The following is a 20,586-nucleotide window of genomic DNA, read 5'->3' on the forward strand; positions in this document are numbered from 1 at the left end:
AGTGGCTTTGCAAGCATTTGATTCAGAAGGCACACACACTTAAACTTGCCCTGGGACTTACTTTCAAAGTATTTCCAAATTTTAATGCAGTTACAAGTTTACATATGGCGATGGAAGTGGTCAAATACAGCAATCCTCTCAAGTACACTTTCCCAATCACAGTATTCTGTTTGCAGAATGAAATATGAGTTGGCAAGGAAGATCAACATATAAGCCTAGACCAAGAGGAAGTTTACAGTTTCCTGAACTGATTGGGCTTATGCTCGTTAGTGCCTTAACATTCCATGTTTTCTGTTAGCAGAAATTTCTATTTGTGATAGTCTTGTTGAACTAGTGTACATATACTGATAAAGGTCTGCCATGCTGAAAAATGATCATGGCATCTCATGAAGGAAAGGCAAGTCCAAGAGGATTACATTCTGGTTTTGTGTGGATGAATTATCTTGTGTTCCCCAGATTTCACCCATGATTTCCTCCCCATGTTTATTCGTAACAGATTACACACATTCCTCCCAACATAAATTAAAATGGCTTCCAAAGCCCTTGAAGGTAACTGTCTTAGAGTATGACCTCCCTGTGGGAAGAGTAACTTTATGAAGAATAAGGATATGGAATAGTGTTGGAGAAATGTCTTTAGACTTATGATGAAAAATATGTATTCTGTATATTTATATTATTGACATATATTGATAACAGAACTTTCTAATCTGCATAAACACACACCCCTCGTCCCAGCAACCCAGTGATGAAGAGCCTCAAGAAGAGAAACCACCCACTGAAAGTCAAAATCCTACACATGGTCAGGAGAGAGAAGATCAGGGTGCTGCTGAGATTCAAGGTGCTAGGAAGGGAAAGAAAGAATGTCTATGGTGGCGGTGGGGGCAGAGGAGGCCTATATGTGCATCATGCATTATGCCATAAACAGTAACAGAAGAAAGAAAACATTAGAAAACGTTCTCAAACACTTGCTGAAATTTGGCTGGAAAAGTGAAGAGTGTAGTTTGCAGCTTCATGAAGTCCCTGGATGCAATGAATCTTCTCTTTTTTTTCGAGGTTTATTTTGCATGCTTGAAAATATTTAGTCCTTGCTAAATCAGATGAAACCATTTAATTTTATATATACAAATGTACATTATTTCACTAGTTTAATTTGATGTTCTTAGAATGTTGTTGTATGATTATCTCAGCCATGGTGTCAATGGTGTTGTAAGCACCCTTTAATAGCATGTAGAGTGCCAAGTAACCCTACCTTGTGACACCATGAATAAAGCCCATTTGCATAGGGATGTTAGCCCCACTTTATAAATAAGAAAACTGAGGCTTAGAGATTGAGGCTTACCAAGAACACTTGACTCATGGACAAAGAATTCAAATTACATTTCAAAGTTTGTATTTGTCCTACTGTCTATGTTATTAGAAAACATGACTGATTTTGCTTAAAATGCTTAATACTCGAATGTGCTTCTCCTGTAAGGTACTTCAGTATTGGCTCAGGAAAAGGCACAGTTCAGTGATACAGGATAGCAACTCCAGAAACGAGCTCAATCAAAGGAATACTGATCAAAGGAAATAGCCTCTGTTCCCTTCGATCAATATTTTTGACAGTATGTTTTGGAAAAGCTGGATAATTCAGGATACTGGCATACAGGTATATTACTATATTGGCTATATTAGTATGGTTTTTAAGGGACTTTTAAAAGTTGCTTCAATACTTTTATAATTAGACAGTTTAAAGTATAATAAGATTGTCATGAAACAGAAATTATTTCCTCAAAGGACCGCATTTTCAAGCTAAATACTGACCAAATTTGGGCCATGGATTATTTTAGCAATTCACTGTTAAGAGGTTTCCAGAATATGACTGTCAACAACGCCCATTAATTTCTTTGCACTCAGGTTCCCATACTCTCACTGAAGACAGTGATTTTGCTGTTATATTTGGTACTTTTTTCTTAATGGGATTCATTTATGGAAAGTTATATATAGGACCTTTGGACCTAAGCATAACTTTCATTAATTTTTACCCCAAAATTTTCAAGTTATCTAAACAGGGGATGGATGTCAGGGCTATAAGATTTGTCATAAACCTGCCACTATATTGATCTAATCCTTCAGAAAGTTACATTTAATTTATGATTAAAATGCTGTCCATGCAGCAGGCTTCAGATTTCCTAGATACCTGATACTTACTGTTTATAATACACAATGGTAAAGTATAGGAAATGGAGGTGTAGTGTGATTTACCCTCAGATTGTCATTTAAAATAAGATTTCATAATACAGGAAAACAAAGGCATGACATCTTTGCATCACATTTATTACCACAATAGCCTAGAGGATTTTATTTCCTAACACTGAGAAAAACAATATTATAATTTCCTTATTTATCATTCTTGTTTGCCTGCTTCAATTGATACCCTTTAGTATTTTTTAGTGCCTGACCTGGAAGCTGATCTCAAGGAGCTGTCTCAGTCAAAGAAGGGGAATGAATGGGGAGATGGTCCTGATGTCCAGGGGAAGATTCTGCCAAAATCAGATCAATTTAAAATGCCAGAAGGCGATATGCTATCCATTAAGATGCAAAATTATGTGCTTTCTGTTTTCCATAATATTATAATTTTGATAATACAAAGAGAGAACATTACTGCCCCTTTAAAAACAGAAAGCAGAGTTCAAATGCAGATTTACTTTGAAAGGTAGTTCAGACCCCAGATGCCCAACTGCAAGATTTAAACACTACCAGATGGAGACACAAATTGGGTCAAAGCTATATTGAATCATCAAATATTAAAGCGTTTTCTTCTGAGTATAACCAAGAAGCAGCATCATAAGTGGGCGCCATCTGTATTCTCTTTGTTGGACTTTGGTATCAAGGTTACACTAGCTTCATGAAATGAATTGGGATATAAAACCTCTTTCTACACTCTGGAACTGAAATCCCTGCAAGAGTGAATCACTTGGAGATAAGATTTCCCATGTGTGTTTGTTTCCAGATTGCATGTCTTTTTTTTGTTTGTTTGTTTGTTTTTGTTTTTTGTTTTTTGTTTTTTTCAGCTTTGGGCACTATTTAAAAGAAAGACAGAAGGGGCGGCTCCAGGTTTCCATGCCTTTAAACTTTGTAAGGTGCCTCTCTTCCCTACAAAGATGCCTCTAATTATGCCGTCACTCTGAAAACTACCTGCTCCTGTTTCTGTACTGACATTAACCTCTGTATACAGCAAGTTAAAAGTTGCCACTCTATAATTTGCTTACGTAAGTTTTTTCAGAGATACATTCTTGCTAAATTTGCCCAGGCTGATCTTGAACTCTTGGACTCAGGCAATTCTCCCTCCTCGTCCTCCAAAAGTGCTGGGATTACAGGTGACAGCCACCTTGCCTGGCCTGCCTACCTGATTTTGATCTGTGATGTATGTTTTTGAATGGATTGACTACACCAAAGCTGTGAATAGTTAGGACGATAGCTGCATTTATTGAGTTCTTTAACGGAAATAATAACTCATATTTATAGATTGTCTAGTATCTGTTAACCAGTTATATGAGCTGTATTTCATTATTTCTGACCTCATTATTAAATCCACTAAAAAGGTGAGTCAGAGTTTTAATGTAAGAAACAGATATGGGGATTCAAGGTCTAAGTTCACAGTCTTTGTGCTTCCTGAAAGTAAATGCTTCTGAAAGTGTTGAATGCAGAACTGGTGTTGTGTATATTGACTTTAGTGGTAATCTGATGTTTTCATGTAAATCCATGGTAATATATAAAATACATATATTTTACCGTTTAACATAAAAGGGTTTGTTGTTCTCTTGAAGTATTTGTCAAAATGTGGCACATAAACCTAACACGGGTTCCCAGATGAAATCATTGTTATGAAAGCATTTTAAAAATTAATAATAACATACCTGTTTTACTGTGCAACAGAAAAAATATAATAAGAATACTAAATTCTTTTGGAATAGTTTGTGGGATGGAGAAAAGAACTGATGTCTCAATCCCCATGGAAAAATGCCACAACATCTCCTGCAAACACGTCCTTTCTTTAAATGATACAAGGCAGAGGGGGAGAAACACCAAACCTTTCTTTTTCTTCTGAGCCTGACAGTCACCACATCTCAATCACAAGCCCCTGCAGCTGCCTGGATACAGCCTGATACCCCTCTTCTTATACATAATACATGACTAACAACCCTGAGCTCCATTTATATCCTCACACCCAAAAGGATAATTCTCCAACAATGGAACAATGGGGCCTACTCAGAATCCACGCTGCTTAGGGAGGGGCAGGAGAATATACACAGCAATTATTTCTCCCTGTTACAAAGATTTTAAAATATTTTTGGATCCAAAAGGACTGAAAAGCTAAGGTTCAAATAAAAAGTGAGACTAAATGCAGGGGATCCCATTTGCCACGGAATATGTGAGAAGTCCCTAGGCTATAGAGCCAGATGAAGAATTAGGCCCTAGGTAGAAGAAAGGGGAAAGCAACCACCACAACTTGCTGAAGCGAAATTACTTGGGTCCTAGCTACACTGTCCCCTTATGGCACAAAATAACCATGAGTTTCCATCATGGCTCTGACATACAGGCCTTGAGATGGTAGACAAGGTACTTATATCCTGTGAGATCTTTACTACTATTGTCACTATCATTTATTTTCATTTATTTCATTCTTGCAATTATCTTGCAAGGTAGGAAGTAGTTACTGAAGCTCAGAAAGTTCATCTCTTGTTGAACCTCACCAGGAATGGAAGTACTAGTCAAACATACAAGACTCATGTATGTGTTTTTGAGTGGAGTTTAACTACGAAAGTCAGATTTGTTAGATTTCTTATAGTGAATTTATTTGTCATTATGTTCAGCATCAATAAATAAAATAGTAATGAAGACTCATCAAGCCCAGAAACAAATCCATGCACTTACAGTCAATTGATTTTTGACAAAGTTATCAAGAACACACAGTGAGAGAAGGGCAGCCTTCAATAAGTCTTATCAGGAAAACTGTATATCCACATACAGAAGAATGAAATTCTACCATCATCTCTCACCATATGTAAAGGTAAACTTAAGATGAATTAAAATCTTATAATGTAAGACCCGAATCTATGAAACTACTAGAAGAAAACACAAGAAGACAACTCCATGACATTGGTCTGGGCAGCGATTTTTTGGATATGATCCCAAAAGCACAGGGAAGAAAAATAAATGTAAACAAATATTACACCACTACATCCTGTACATGTAGTGGTGTAATATTATTAGAAGGCTTACTGTTACTTAAAGATGCATGTAGTAATCCATACAGCATTTGGGTTGGTTCCACATTTTTTTGCAATTGCGAATTGTGCTGCTACAAACAGGTGTGTGCAAGTATCTTTTTCATATAATGACTTCTTTTCCTCTGGGTAGATACCCAGTAGTGGGATTGCTGAATCAAGTGGTAGTTCTACTTTTAATTCTTTAAGCAATCTCCACACTGTTTTCTATAGTGGTTGTATTAGTTTACATTCCTACCAGTAGTGTAGAAGTGTTCCGTGTTCACTGCATCCATGCCAACATCTACTATTTTTTTATTTTTAAATTATGGCCATTCTTGCAGGAGTAAGGTGGTATCATATTGTGGTTCTGATTTGCATTTCCCTGATCATTAGTGATGTTGATCATTTTTTCTTTTTTTTTCTTTTTTTATTATACTTTAAGTTTTAGGATACATGTGCACAACGTGCAGGTTAGTTACATATGTATACATGTGCCATGTTGGTGTGCTGCACCCATTAACTCGTCATTTAACATTAGGTATATCTCCTAATGCTATCCCTCCCCCCTCCCCCCACCCCACAACAGGCCCCAGTGTGTGAAGCTGGAAACCATCATTCTCAGCAAGCTATAGCAAGGACAAAAAACCAAACACCGCATGTTCTCACTCATAGGTTGGAATTGAATGATGATCATTTTTTCTTTTTTTTAAATTAATTAATTAATTTATTTATTATTATACTTTAGGTTTTAGGGTACATGTGCGCAATGTGCAGGTTAGTTACATATGTATACATGTGCCAGGCTGGTGCGCTGCACCCACTAACTCGTCATCTGGCATTAGGTATATCTCCCAATGCTATCCCTCCCCCCTCCCCCCACCCCACAACAGTCCCCAGAGTGTGATGTTCCCCTTCCTGTGTCCATGTGTTCTCATTGTTCAGTTCCCACCTATGAGTGAGAATATGCGGTGTTTGGTTTTTTGTTCTTGCGATAGTTTACTGAGAATGATGATTTCCGATTTCATCCATGTCCCTACAAAGGACATGAACTCATCATTTTTTATGGCTGCATAGTATTCCATGGTGTATATATGCCACATTTTCTTAATCCAGTCTATCATTGTTGGACATTTGGGTTGGTTCCAAGTCTTTGCTATTGTGAATAATGCCGCAATAAACATGTGTCTTTATAGCAGCATGATTTATAGTCCTTTGGGTATATACCCAGTAATGGGACGGCTGGGTCAAATGGAATTTCTAGTTCTAGATCCTTGAGGAAACGCCACACTGACTTCCACAAGGGTTGAACTAGTTTCCAGTCCCACCAACAGTGTAAAAGTGTTCCTATTTCTCCACATCCTCTCCAGCACCTGTTGTTTCCTGACTTTTTAATGATTGCCATTCTAACTGGTGTGAGATGGTATCTCATTGTGGTTTTGATTTGCATTTCTCTGATGGCCAGTGATGGTGAGCATTTTTTCATGTGTTTTTTGGCTGCATAAATGTCTTCTTTTGAGAAGTGTCTGTTCATGTCCTTCGCCCACTTTTTGATGGGGTTGTTTGTTTTTTTCTTGTAAATTTGTTGGAGTTCATTGTAGATTCTGGATATTAGCCCTTTGTCAGATGAGTAGGTTGCGAAAATTTTCTCCCATTTTGTAGGTTGCCTGTTCACTCTGATGGTAGTTTCTTTTGCTGTGCAGAAGCTCTTGAGTTTAATTAGATCCCATTTGTCAATTTTGGCTTTTGTTACCATTGCTTTTGGTGTTTTAGACATGAAGTGCTTGCCCATGCCTATGTCCTGAATGGTAATGCCTAGGTTTTCTTCTAGGGTTTTTATGGTTTTAGGTCTAATGTTTAAGTCTTTAATCCATCTTGAATTAATTTTTGTATAAGGTGTAAGGAAGGGATCTAGTTTCAGCTTTCTATATATGGCTAGCCAGTTTTCCTAGCACCATTTATTAAATAGGGAATCCTTTCCCCATTGCTTGTTTTTCTCAGGTTTGTCAAGGATCAGAGAGTTGTAGACATGTGGCATTATTTCTGAGGGCTCTGTTCTGTTCCATTGGTCTGTATCTCTGTTTTGGTACCAGTACCATGCTGTTTTGGTTACTGTAGCCTTTTAGTATAGTTTGAAGTCAGGTAGTGTGATGCCTCCAGCTTTGTTCTTTTGGCTTAGGATTGACTTGGCAATGTGGGCTCTTTTTTGGTTCCATATGAACTTTCAAGTAGTTTTTTCCAATTCTGTGAAGAAAGTCATTGGTAGCTTGATGGGGATGGCATTGAATCTGTAAATTACCTTGGGCAGTATGGCCATTTTCACAATATTGATTCTTCCTACCCATGAGCATGGAATGTTCTTCCATTTGTATCGTCTTTTATTTCCTTGAGCAGCGGTTTGTAGTTCTCCTTAAAGAGGTCCTTCACGTCCCTTGTAAGTTGGATTCCTAGGTATTTTATTCTCTTTGAAGCAATTGTGAATGGGAGTTCACTCGTGATTTGGCTCTCTGTTTGTCTGTTATTGGTGTATAAGAATGCTTGTGATTTTTGCACATTGATTTTGTATCCTGAGACTTTGCTGAAGTTGCTTATCAGCTTAAGGAGATTTTGGGCTGAGACAATGGGGTTTTCTAGATATACAATCATGTCATCTGCAAACAGGGACAATTTGACTTCCTCTTTTCCTAATCGAATACCCTTTATTTCCTTCTCCTGCCTAATTGTCCTGGCCAGAACTTCCAACACTATGTTGAATAGGAGTGGTGAGAGAGGGCATCCCTGTCCTGTGCCAGTTTTCAAAGGGAATGCTTCCAGTTTTTGCCCATTCAGTATGATATTGGCTGTGGGTTTGTCATAGATAGCTCTTATTATTTTGAGATATGTACCATCAATACCTAATTTATTGAGAGTTTTTAGCATGAACGGTTGTTGAATTTTGTCAAAGGCCTTTTCTGCATCTATTGAGATAATCATGTGGTTTTTGTCTTTGGTTCTGTTTATATGCTGGATTGCATTTATTGATTTGCATATATTGAACCAGCCTTGCATCCCAGGGATGAAGCCCACTTGATCATGGTGGATAAGCTTTTTGATATGCTGCTGGATTCGGTTTGCCAGTATTTTATTAAGGATTTTTGCATCAATGTTCATCAAGGATATTGGTCGAAAATTCTCTTTTTTGGTTGTGTCTCTGCCCAGCTTTGGTATCAGGATGATGTTGGCCTCATAAAATGAGTTAGGGAGGATTCCCTCTTTTTCTATTGATTGGAATAGTTTCAGAAGGAATGGTACCAGTTCCTCCTTGTACCTCTGGTAGAATTCAGCTGTGAATCCATCTGGTCCTGGACTCTTTTTGGTTGGTAAGCTATTGATTATTGCCACAATTTCAGCTCCTGTTATTGGTCTATTCAGAGATTCAACTTCTTCCTGGTTTAGTCTTGGGAGAGTGTATGTGTCGTGGAATTTATTCATTTCTTCTAGATTTTCTAGTTTATTTGCGTAGAGGTGTTTTTAGTATTCTCTGATGGTAGTTTGTATTTCTGTGGGATCGGTGGTGATATCCCCTTTATCATTTTTTATTGCATCTATTTGATTCTTCTCTCTTTTTTTCTTTATTAATCTTGCTAGTGGTCTATCAATTTTGTTGATCCTTTCAAAAAGCCAGCTCCTGGATTCATTAATTTTTTGATGGGTTTTTTGTGCCTCTATTTCCTTCAGTTCTGCTCTGATTTTAGTTATTTCTTGCCTTCTGCTAGCTTTTGAATGTGTTTGCTCTTGCTTTCCTAGTTCTTTTAATTGTGATGTTAGGGTGTCAATTTTGGATCTTTCCTGCTTTCTCTCGTGGGCATTTAGTGCTATAAATTTCCCTCTACATACTGCTTTGAATGCATCCCAGAGATTCTGGTATGTTGTGTCTTGGTTCTCGTTGGTTTCAAAGAACATCTTTATTTCTGCCTTCATTTTGTTATGTACCCTGTAGTCATTCAGAAGCAGGTTGTTCAGTTTCCATGTAGTTGAGCGGTTTTGAGTGAGATTCTTAATCCTGAGTTCTAGCTTGATTGCACTGTGATCTGAGAGATAGTTTGTTATAATTTCTGTTATTTTACATTTGCTGAGGAGAGCTTTACTTCCAAGTATGTGGTCAATTTTGGAATAGGTGTGGTGTGGTGCTGAAAAAAATGTATATTCTGTTGATTTGGGGTGGAGAGTTCTGTAGATGTCTATTAGGTCTGCTTGAGTTCAATTCCTGGGTATCCTTGTTGACTTTCTGTCTCGTTCATCTGTCTAATGTTGATAGTGGGGTGTTAAAGTCTCCCATTATTAATGTGTGGGAGTGTAAGTCTCTTTGTAGGTCACTCAGGACTTGCTTTATGAATCTGGGTGCTCCTGTACTGGCTGCATATATATTTAGGATTGTTAGCTCTTCTTGTTGAATTGATCCCTTTACCATTATGTAATGGCCTTCCTTGTCTCTTTTGATCTTTGTTGGTTTAAAGTCTGTTTTATCAGAGACTAGGATTGCAACCCCTGCCTTTTTTTTGTTTTCCATTTGCTTGGTAGATCTTCCTCCATCCTTTTATTTTGAGCCTATGTGTGTCTCTGCACGTGAGATGAGTTTCCTGAATACAGCACACTGATGGGTCTTGAGTCTTTATCCAATCTGCCAGTCTATGTCTTTTAATTGGAGCATTTAGTCCATTTACATTTAAAGTTAATATTGTTATGTGTGAATTTGATCCTGTCATTATGATGTTAGCTGGTAATTTTGCTCGTTAGTTGATGCAGTCTCTTCCTAGTCTCTATGGTCTTTACATTTTGGCATGATTTTGCAGCAGCTGGTACCGATTGTGCCTTTCCATGTTTAGCACTTCCTTCAGGAGCTCTTTTAGGGCAGGACTGGTGGTGACAAAATCTCTCGGCATTTGCTTGTCTGTAAAGTATTTTATTTCTCCTTCACTTACGAAGCTTAGTTTGGCTGGATATGAAATTCTGGGTTGAAAATTCTTTTCTTTAAGAATGTTGAATATTGGCCCCCACTCTCTTCTGGCTTGTAGAGTTTCTGCCGAGAGATCCGCTGTTAGTCTGATGGGCCTCCCTTTGAGGGTAACCCAACCTTTCTCTCTGGCTGCCCTTAACATTTTTTCCTCCATTTCAACTTTGGTGAATCTGACAATTATGTGTCTTGGAGTTGCTCTTCTCTAGGAGTATCTTTGTGGTGTTCTCTGTATTTCCTGAATCTGAATGTTGGCCTGCCTTGCTAGATTGGGGAAGTTCTCCTGGATAATATCCTGCAGAGTGTTTTCCAGCTTGGTTCCTTTCTCCCCGTCACTTTCAGGTACACCAATCAGATGTAGATTTGGTCTTTTCACATAGTCCCATACTTCTTGGAGGCTTTGCTCATTTCTTTTTATTCTTTTTTCTCTAAACTTCCCTTCTCACTTCATTTCATTCATTTCATCTTCCATCACTGATACCCTTTCTTCCAGTTGATTGCATTGGCTCCTGAGGCTTCTGCATTCTTCATGTAGTTCTTGAGCCTTGGTTTTCAGCTCCATCAGCTCCTTTAAGAACTTCTCTGTATTGGTTATTCTAGTTATACATTCTTCTAAATTTTTTTCAAAGTTTTCAACTTCTTTGCCTTTGGTTTGAATATCCTCCTGTAGCTCGGAGTAATTTGATCGTCTGGAGCCTTCTTCTCTCAGCTCGTCAAAGTCATTCTCCGTCCAGCTTTGTTCTGTTGCTGGTGAGGAACTGCGTTCCTTTGGAGGAGAGTCGCTCTGCTTTTTAGAGTTTCCAGTTTTTCTGCTCTGTTTTTTCCCCATCTTTGTGGTTTTATCTACTTTTGATCTTTGATGATGGTGATGTACAGATGGGTTTTTGGTGTGGATGTCCTTTCTGTTTGTTAGTTCTCCTTCTAACAGACAGGACCCTCAGCTGCAGGTCTGTTGGAGTACCCGGCCGTGTGAGGTGTCAGTCTGCCCCTGTCGGGGGGTGCCTCCCAGTTAGGCTGCTCAGGGGTCAGGGGTCAGGGACCCACTTGAGAAGGCAGTCTGCCCGTTCTCGGATCTCCAGCTGCATGCTGGGAGAACCACTGCTCTCTTCAAAGCTGTCAGACAGGGACATTTAAATCTGCAGAGGTTACTGCTGTCTTTTTATTTGTCTTGCCCTGCCCCCAGAGGTGGAGCCTACAGAGGCAGGCAGGCCTCCTTGAGCTGTGTTGGGCTCCACCCCGTTCGAGCTTCCCAGCTGCTTTGTTTACCTAAGCAAGCCTGGGCAATGGTGGGCATCCCTCCTCCAGCCTCGCTGCCGCCTTGCAGTTTGATCTCAGACTGCTGTGCTAGAAATCAGCGAGACTCCATGGGCGTAGGACCCTCTGAGCCAGGTGCGGGCTATAATCTCCTGGTGCGCCGTTTTTTAAGCCCGTTGGAAAAGCGCAGTATTCGGGTGGGAGTGACCCGATTTTCCAGGTGCCATCTGTCACCCCTTTCTTTGACTAGGAAAGGGAACTCCCTGACCCCTCGTGCTTCCTGAGTGAGGCAATGCCTCGCCCTTCTTCGGCTCACGCACGGTGCACACACCCACTGACCTGTGCCCACTGTCTGGCACTCCCTAGTGAGATGAACCCGGTACCTCAGATGGAAATGCAGAAGTCATCTGTCTTCTGCGTCGCTCACACTGGGAGCTATAGACCGGAGCTGTTCCTATTCGGCCTTCTTGGCTCCTCCCCCCATGATCATTTTTTCATATGTTTGTTGGCCATTTGTATATCTTCTTTTGAGAATTGTCTATTCATGTCATTAGCCCACTTTTTGATGGGATTGTTCGATTTTTTTCTTGCTGGTTTGTTTGAGTTTGTTGTAGATTCTGGATATTAGTCCTTTGTCAGATGTATAGATTGTGAAGATTTTCTCCCACTCTATGGGTTGTCTGTTTAATCTGCCAACTGTTCCTTTTGCCATGCAAAAGCTCTTTAGTTTAATTAAGTCTCAGCTATTTATCTTTGTTTTTATTGCATTTGCTTTTGGGTTCTTGGTCATGAAATCATTGCCTTAGCCAATGTCTAGGAGGGTTTTTTAATGTTATCTTCTAAAATGTTTATAGTTTCAGGTCTTAGATTTAAGTCCTTAAGCCATCTTCAGCTGATTTTTGTATAAGGTGAGAGAGGAGGATCTAGTTTCATTCTCCTACATGTGGCTGGCCAATTATCCCAGCACTATTTGTTGAAAAGGGTGTCTTTCCCCACTTTATGTTTTGTTTGCTTTGTTGAAGAGCAGTTGGCTGTAAGTATTTGGGTTTATTTCTGGGTTCTGTATTCTGTTTCATTGGTCTATGTGCCCATTTTTACACCAGTATTATGCTGTTTTGGTGACTATGGCCTTATAGCATAGTTTGAAATCAGGTAATGTGATGCCTCCAGATTGGTTCTTTTTGCTTATTCTTGATTTGGCTACGTGGCCTCCTTTTTTGGTTCCATATGAATTTTAGAATTTTTTTCTAATTCTGTGAAGCATGATGGTGGTATTTTGAAGGAAATTGCATTGAATTTGTAGATTGCTTTTGGCAGTATGGTCATTTTCACAATATGGATTCTATCCATCTATGATCATGGGATGTGTTTCCATTTGTTCATCATCTATGATTTCTTTCAACAGTGTTTTGCAGTTTTCCTTGTAGAGGTCTTTTACCTTCTTGGTTAGGTATATTCCTAAGTATTTTATTTTTTTGCAGCTATTGTAAAAGGGGTTGAGTTCTTAATTTGATTCTCGGCTTGGTCACTGTTGGGTATAAAAGAGCTGCGATTTGTGTAGATTAATTTTGTATCCAGAAATTGGGCTGAATTCTTTTATCAGTTCTAGGAGCTTTCTGGAGAAATCTTTAGGTATTCTACGTAAACAATCATATCAACAGCATACAGTGACAGTTTGACTTCCTCTTTACCAATTTTGATGCCCTTAATTTCTTTCTCTTCTCTGATTGCTCTGGCTAGGACTTCCAGTACTATGTTGAAGAGGAGTGGTGAGAGTGGGCATCTTTGTCTTGTTCCAGTTCTCAGAAGGAATGCTTTCAACTTTCTCCTATTCAGTATTATGTTGGCTGTGGGTTTTTCATGAATGGCTTTTATTACATTAAAGTATGTCCTTTGTATGCCGATTTTTCTGAGAGTTATAATCTTAAAGGGATGCTTGGTTTTGTCAATGCTTTTTCTGCATCTATTGAGATGATCATGTGATATTTGTTTTTTATTCTGTTTATGTGGTGTATCACATATATTGACTTGCATATGTTAAACCATCCCTGCATCTCTGCTATGAAACCCACTTGATCATGGTGGATTATCTTTTTGGTATGTTGTTGGATTTGATTAGCTAGTATTTTTTTATTATTAAACTTTAAGTTCTAGGGTACATGTGCACAACATGCAGGTTTGTTACATAGGTATACATGTGCCATGTTGGTTTGCCGCACCCATTAACTCGTCATTTACATTAGGTATTCCTCCTAGCATCTATGTTCATAAGGGATATTGGTCTGTAGTTTTCTTTTTTGGTTATGTCCTTTTCTGGTTTTGGTATTAGGATGATACTGGCTTCATAGAATGATTTAGGGAGGATTCACTCTTTATCTTGTGGAATAGTGTCAGCAGGATTGGTACCAATTCTTTGAATGTCTGGTAGAAGTCTGCTGTGAATCCTTCTGGTCCTGGATTTTTCTTTTGTTGTTGGTAATATTTTAATTACCATTTCAATCTCGATGCTTCTTATTGGTCTGTTCAGGGTATCTAATTCTTCCTGATTTAAGCGAGTAGGGTTGTATCTTTCCAGGAACTTATCCATCTCTTCAAGGTTTTATAGTTTATGCATGTAAAGGTGTTCATAATAGCCTTAAATGATCTTTTGTATTTCTGTGGTGTCAGTTGTAATATCTCCAGTTTCATTTCTTATTGAGCTTATTAGGATTTTCTCTCTTCTTTTCTTGGTTAAGCTTGCTAATGGTTATCAATTTTATTTATCTTTTCAAAGAACCAGATTTTTTTCATTTATCTTTTGTAAGTTTTTTGTTTAAATTTCATTTAGTTCTGCTCTGATCTTTGTTGTTTCCTTTCTTCTCCTGGGTGTGGGTTTGGTTTGTTCTTGTTTCTCTAGTTCCTTGAGGTGTGACCTTAGATTGTCTGTGCTCTTTCAGACTCTTGGATGGAGGTGTTTAGGCTACGAACTTTCCTCTTAGCACTGCCTTTGTTGTATCCCAGGGGTTTTGATAGGTTGTGTCTTTATTGTCATTCAGTTTGAAGAATTTTTAAATTTCCATCTTGATTTCATTTTTGACCCAATGATCATTCAGAGCAGGTTATTTAATTTCCATGTATTTGCATGGTTTTGAAGGTTCCTTTTGGAGTTGATTTTCAGTTTTATTCCACTGTGGCCTGAGAGAGTGCTTGATATAATTTCAATTTCCTTAAATTTATTGAGGCTCATTTTGTGGCCTATCCTATGATCTATCTTGGAGCAAGTTCCATTTGCTGTTGAATAGAATGTGTATTCTGCAGTCATTGGATGGAATGTTCTGTATGTATTGGTTAAGAATATTTGTTCCAGGGTACAACTTAAATCCATTGTTTCTTTGTTGACTTTCTGTCTTAATGACCTGTCTAGTGCTATTAGTGGAGTATTGAAGTCCCCCACCATTATTGTGTTGCTGTCTATCTCATTTCTTAGGTCTATTCCTAATTGTTTTATAAATTTGGGAGCTCCAGTGTTAGGTGCATATATGTTTATGATTATGATATCTTCCTGTTGGACAAGGTCTTTTATCATTATATAATGTCCCTCTTTGTCTTTTTAAGCTTCTGTTGCTTTAAAGTTTGTTTTGTCTGATATAAGAATAGCTACCCCTGCTCACTTTTGGTGTCCATTTGTGTGAAATGTCTTTTTCCACCCCTTTACCTCAAGTTTGTGCAAGTCCTTCTGTATTAGGCGAGTCTCTTGAAGGCAGCAGATAGTTGGTTGTTGAGTTCTTATCCATTGTGCAATTCTGTATCTTTTACGTGGAGCATTTGGGCCATTTACATTCAATGTTAGTATTGAGATGTGAGGTGCCATTCCATTCATTGTGCTATTTGTTGCCTGTATACCTTGGTTTTTTGTTTTGTGTTTTTGTTTTTTAAATTGTATTTTTGTTTTATAGGTCCTGTGAGATTTATGCTTTAAGAGGTTCTGTTGTGATGTGTTTCCAGGATTTGTTTCAAGGTTTAGAGTTCCTTTTAGTAGTTCTTGTAGTGGTGGCTTGATCGTGCTGAATTATCTCAGCATTTGTTTGTCTGAAAAAGACTGTATTTTTCCTTCATATATGAAGCTTAGTTTCTCTGGATACAAAATTCTTGGCTGATAATTGTTTTGTTTGAGGAGGCTGAAGATAGAGCCCTGATCTCTTCTAGCTTGTAGGCTTTCTGCTGAGAAATCTGTTGTTAATCTGATAGGTTTTCCTTTATAGGTTATTTGGCACTTTTTTCTCATAGCTCTTAAGATTCTTTCCTTTGTCCTAACTTTAAATAACCTGATGACAACATGCCTTGGCAATGATCTTTTTGTGATGGATTTCCCAGGTGTTCTTTGTGCTTCTTGTATTTGGATGTCTAGTTCTCTAGCAAGGCTGGGGAACTTTTCCTCAATGGCTCCCCCAAATATGTTTTCCAAACTTTTAGATTTCTCTTCTTCCTCAGGAACACCAACTATTCTTAGGTTTGGTCATTTAACATAATTCCAGACTTCTTGGAGACTTTGTTCATATTTTCTTATTCTTTTTTCTTTGTCTTTGTTGGATTGGGCTAATTCAAAGACCTTGTCTTTGAGCTCTGAATTTCTTTCTTCTACTTGTTCAATTCTATTGCTGAGACTTCCCAAAGCATTTTGTATTTCTGTGTGTCCATTGTTTCCTGAAGTTTTGATTGTTTTTTATTTATGCTATTTCATTGAATATTTCTCCCTTCACTTCTTGTATCACTTTTTGGATTTCCTTACATTGGGCTTCGCCTTTCTCTGGTGCCTGCCTCATTAGTTTAATAACTAACGTCTTGAATGCTTTTTCAGGTAAATCAGGGGTTTCTTCTTGGTTTGGATCCATTGCTGGTGAGCTAGGTTGATTTCTGGGGTGTGTTAAAGAGCCTTGTTTTGTCATATTTCCAGAGCTGCTTTTCTGCTTCCTTCTCATTTAGGTTGGCTCTGTCAGAGGGAGGCTCTAGGACTGAAGGCTGTTGTTCAGATTCTTTTGTACCACAGTGTATTCCCTTGATGTAGTACTCTCCCACCTTCCTATGGATGTGGCTTCCTGAGAGCCAAGCTGTAGTGATTGTTATCTCTCTTCTGGATCAAGACACCCAGCAAGTCTACCAGGCTCTAGGCTGGTACTGGGGGTTGTCTGCACAGAGTCCTGTGATGTGAACCATCCTGTGATGTGATGTTCCTAGGAGGATTATGGCTGTTTCTACTGTGTCACACAGGTTGTTAGAGGAGTCAGGGAAAGCTGGCAGTCACAGGCCTCACCCAGTTCCCACACAATCTGAATGGCTGGTCTCACTCCCACCGTCCCCCACCCAATAGCACCAAGTCTGTTTCCAGGCAGTGGGTAAGCAGGGCTGAGAACTTGTCCCAGGCTACCTGCCTCCTAGCTGTGAAAATAAGTTGGCTTTCCTTCTTCCCCTGCCTGTGGAATCTGCACACTGGATTCACACCCTCCCCCAACTTCTGGCCAGGACACTTCTGGATCAGTTCAAATTGTTACTAAGTTCAGCTGGAGATTTCCTTCTTTCTGTGGCCTTTTCCCAGTGCCTCTGGCTGTCCTCCTGGAGGACTCTTGTGAGGCTGGGCAGGAACGACTTGCTAGGGAACACAGCACACTCGCAGGGCTTTTTCTGCTGCTTCCTCTACTCCTCCTGTATTTTGCTTAGCTCTCTAAACTGACTCAGCTCCAGGTAAGGCCAGAATCTTCTTCAGTAATCTAGACCTTCAGTTTCCCCAGTGGAAGTATGTGCTCAGGGTTGGATGATCTCCCTTTCCCAATTCCACAGTTTGGGCACTCACAGTATTTGAGATGTCTCCCAGGTCCTACAGGAGCAATCCGCTTCCTTCAGAGGGTCTGTGGGTCCTCTCAGATTTCCCAATTTATTCCTGCAATTGTTCTGGAGTAAAAATTCATGATGTGAGCCTCCACACACTGCTCTGTCCATCCAAGTCAGTGCTGCAATCTCTCTCTCTTTTTTTTTTTTTTTTTTTTTGTTTTAATTGAGACAGGATCTCTTTCTGTCGCTCAGCTTGGAGTGCAGTGGACAAATCATGACTCACTTTCAAGCTCAAGCAATGCTTCCATCTCAGCCTCCCTAGTACCTAGGACTACAGGCATGCTCCACCAACCCTGGCTATGTTTTATAAAATTTTTTGTAGAGATGGGGTCTCCCTATGTTCCCAGGCTGATGTGAGCCACCACACCTATTCTGGAATCACATTCTTATCACAGAAAACAAGACAGAGGAGGAAGGTGCCTGCAGCCCTTCCTGGGGAGCTTTGTGTTCTCCTTCCTGGTGCCGTGTTATTTCCTCTGTGCCAACCACAACATTCCTATTCTTTTGATGTAAATAAGAAGTTTGAGGATACTTATTTTCAATCCTAAACTTGTGATTTATAGCCAGAATATCATCGCCCACTTTGAGGCATTTTGGAAATTTCTGTGGGCTGCTGCTATTGTTGGAATAATTGGCAGGAGCTACTGGCATTTGGGGACTGAGTGTTGGTGAGGCAAATGTCTTGTTCCAGAATTTTACATAAACTAGATTTTCCATACACGTCACTTCCTTGTAAACTGAGGGAGGCTTGCATATTGCTTCATCTGGGAACATATAAAGACTTATTTACTGCTGTGGAAATCACATCACTGCAGGGCATTTTTTTCTTGGATTGCACTCTGTCACAATATACCAGTATCGGTTTGCTTTGTAGCTGTGCATCCCTGGGGCAAATAGTGAGGGGAATTCAATTTACTGACCAATGGGGTCTTTTCCAGGATAAGTTGTTAGTTGATGGGGAAACTTAAGTGGGAGATGTTCACAGTGTGATGTCTCATGAGTTGGTGAACAACATCGGCTATGCCCATTGCTATTACTGCACTGAAGTTCTCTTTGCAGGTGTATCTCCCTCACTAGGCTCCCAGGTCTTTCCTGGAAGGTTGGAAACATACACAGTAGATACCAGTGTCCTCAGGATGGAACATAGAACGTGACAGGCAGAAGGCAGGGAACACTTGTGGAATTGTAATGATCTCTACATGGTTGGATGACCAAACCCAGTGTCACAGTGATGAGCCACATGGATGTCAGTCTGCAGAGGGTGGGAGAGGCCTCTGTCTTAGGAGCCATGTAGCAGAGTGACACCTACCTGCATTACTGATCTTGGTTACACCCTTTAAGGGTCCCAGATGTAAGCAGCCTATTGATTAGGGTTCTTCTGTGGGTGTGTGCATAGGGAGAAAGAGAGAGATTGATTGATTGATTGATTTTGAGGAACTGGCTCATGGAACTCTGTGTGCTGGCATACCCAAACCTTGCAGAGCGGGATGTCAGGCTGGAGACCCGAGGCAGAGGTGATATGATACCTCAGATCAGCAGTGTGGAGGCTGAAATTCTTGATCTTGAGGAGGAACCCAGTCTTTTTCTCTGAAGGCCTTCAAGTGATTGGATGAAGGCCACTCCACATTGTGGAGGGCAATTAGGCTTACCCAAAGTCTGCTGATTTAAATGTTAGTTCTCATGTAAAAAATACCTTTCACAGAGACACCTACTCTGCTCAAAGTGAACATTTTTTGTGTGTATCATGGCCTAGCAAAGTTGACATATCAAATTTCCCATCACAGCCATCTTATACAAATCCCATTAATGATGAATGTCTACCTTACAAAGGCAGATGACTTCCTACCTAAGATTCTGTATTAAACTTTTTTTTTTTTTGGCCAGGCCAAGCCACCATTTCAGGCTCAGCACAACTCTGGCCAGGAAGCTGAAGCTGATATGAATGCCTTCCAGGGATGAGGCAGCGATGGGATAGTCAGGGTGCACATGTAAGAAAAATCCCAGAGGGCAGAGGTGATACCCCTGGACTCCAAGAGTTTACCCTTGATAGGGCACCCCCAGCAGGACATACAGTTGTCAGGCAGGAGCTGGCCAAGGCCCCCACTGTGGCTTCCCACTGTGTGACCTTTCCTTCTAGGGGTTCCTCATCCAGTCCAAATAATTCATTTGCATCTTTGGTTTTAGTGGGACTCTCAGAAGGCAGTCAGTTCAGGGTGGTCATTGACACCTGTTCCTCCTCTTCACAGCCTGGATGACATCCCTAAATGTTCTACATGGAATGTTCAGGAGCTGGGTCACCCCTGCTGTCCCATAGTCACAGCTGTCAGGTGTGATTGTGATCTCAGTATTCAGTGTGGTTCCAGCATTGGCCTTAGGGTACGGTTGTGGGCTCCTCGCAGGCAGGGAGACCCACCACCTGTGCTGTTATTTTGTACCTCCAATTCAGTATCATACTGTGAGACTAGGGACACAGTGCTGACACAATGCTGATCTTGCTTTGGCTGTGTCTTCAAGCAATCAATCACTTGGATCCACTTGGGCTCATTTTGTTATTATTGGCCATATCTATGGATATATGACAAGCCAAACTAAGAACTGCAATGGTGATACTTGTGGCCCTTTTAGTCACCGCAGGACTTCTTAGGGATTTCTTGAGCACTTTACACACTATTGTATTGAGGTGTGTGTTGTGTTGCCTGATCAGAATATTGACTTATTCCTTATGAAATCACACTGATCCAGGAGAACAGTTTGCAGCACATACTACTGACTAGCACATACTAATGACAGCATTAATGAACATATTTATTTAAATCAAATAATCTTTGGAAGTCAAATGCATTTTAAAATGCAATTTGGTATTTTACTTACAATTCCAAAGCAGTTATCACTTACTATAGATGTAGCTGTAAAGACAAATCAAATGAAAAAATAAATTGTAAAAGAAAAATATATAACTAGTAAACAAAATTATTTGCAATGTAGTGCCTACTTAGTATATTATTTCATTTATTCTCCATAGCAATCATTTAGTGTAAATATTCTAATTTCTACTTTAGAAATGTGGAAATAGTCCCACAGGGTATAAGTGCCTTGCCCACCATCTTGAAGCCCGAGTGTTAGAGCCACAATGGAAACCCATGCCAATTTCATGCTATAGCCTATAAGGAGACAGGGTAGCTAGGACCCAAGTCATTTTGCTTCAGCAAGTGCCCCTGGTTGCTC

General features: G+C 39.7%; 1 protein-coding gene across 1 annotated transcript in view; it reads left to right on the forward strand.

Moving 5' to 3' along the window:
* The first annotated feature begins 184 nt into the window (after positions 1-184).
* LOC100448543 (X antigen family member 3-like) overlaps positions 185-20,586 on the forward strand; it is a 52,943-nt gene continuing 32,541 nt past the window's right edge. The window contains exons 1-2 of the mRNA XM_002831665.1: positions 185-265; positions 736-838. Of these exons, the coding sequence (XP_002831711.1) occupies positions 185-265; positions 736-838 (184 nt within the window). The remainder of the gene's footprint in view (positions 266-735; positions 839-20,586) is intronic.

This window comes from Pongo abelii, chromosome X (genome assembly GCF_028885655.2).
Source record: "Pongo abelii isolate AG06213 chromosome X, NHGRI_mPonAbe1-v2.0_pri, whole genome shotgun sequence".
Taxonomy (NCBI): domain Eukaryota; kingdom Metazoa; phylum Chordata; class Mammalia; order Primates; family Hominidae; genus Pongo; species Pongo abelii.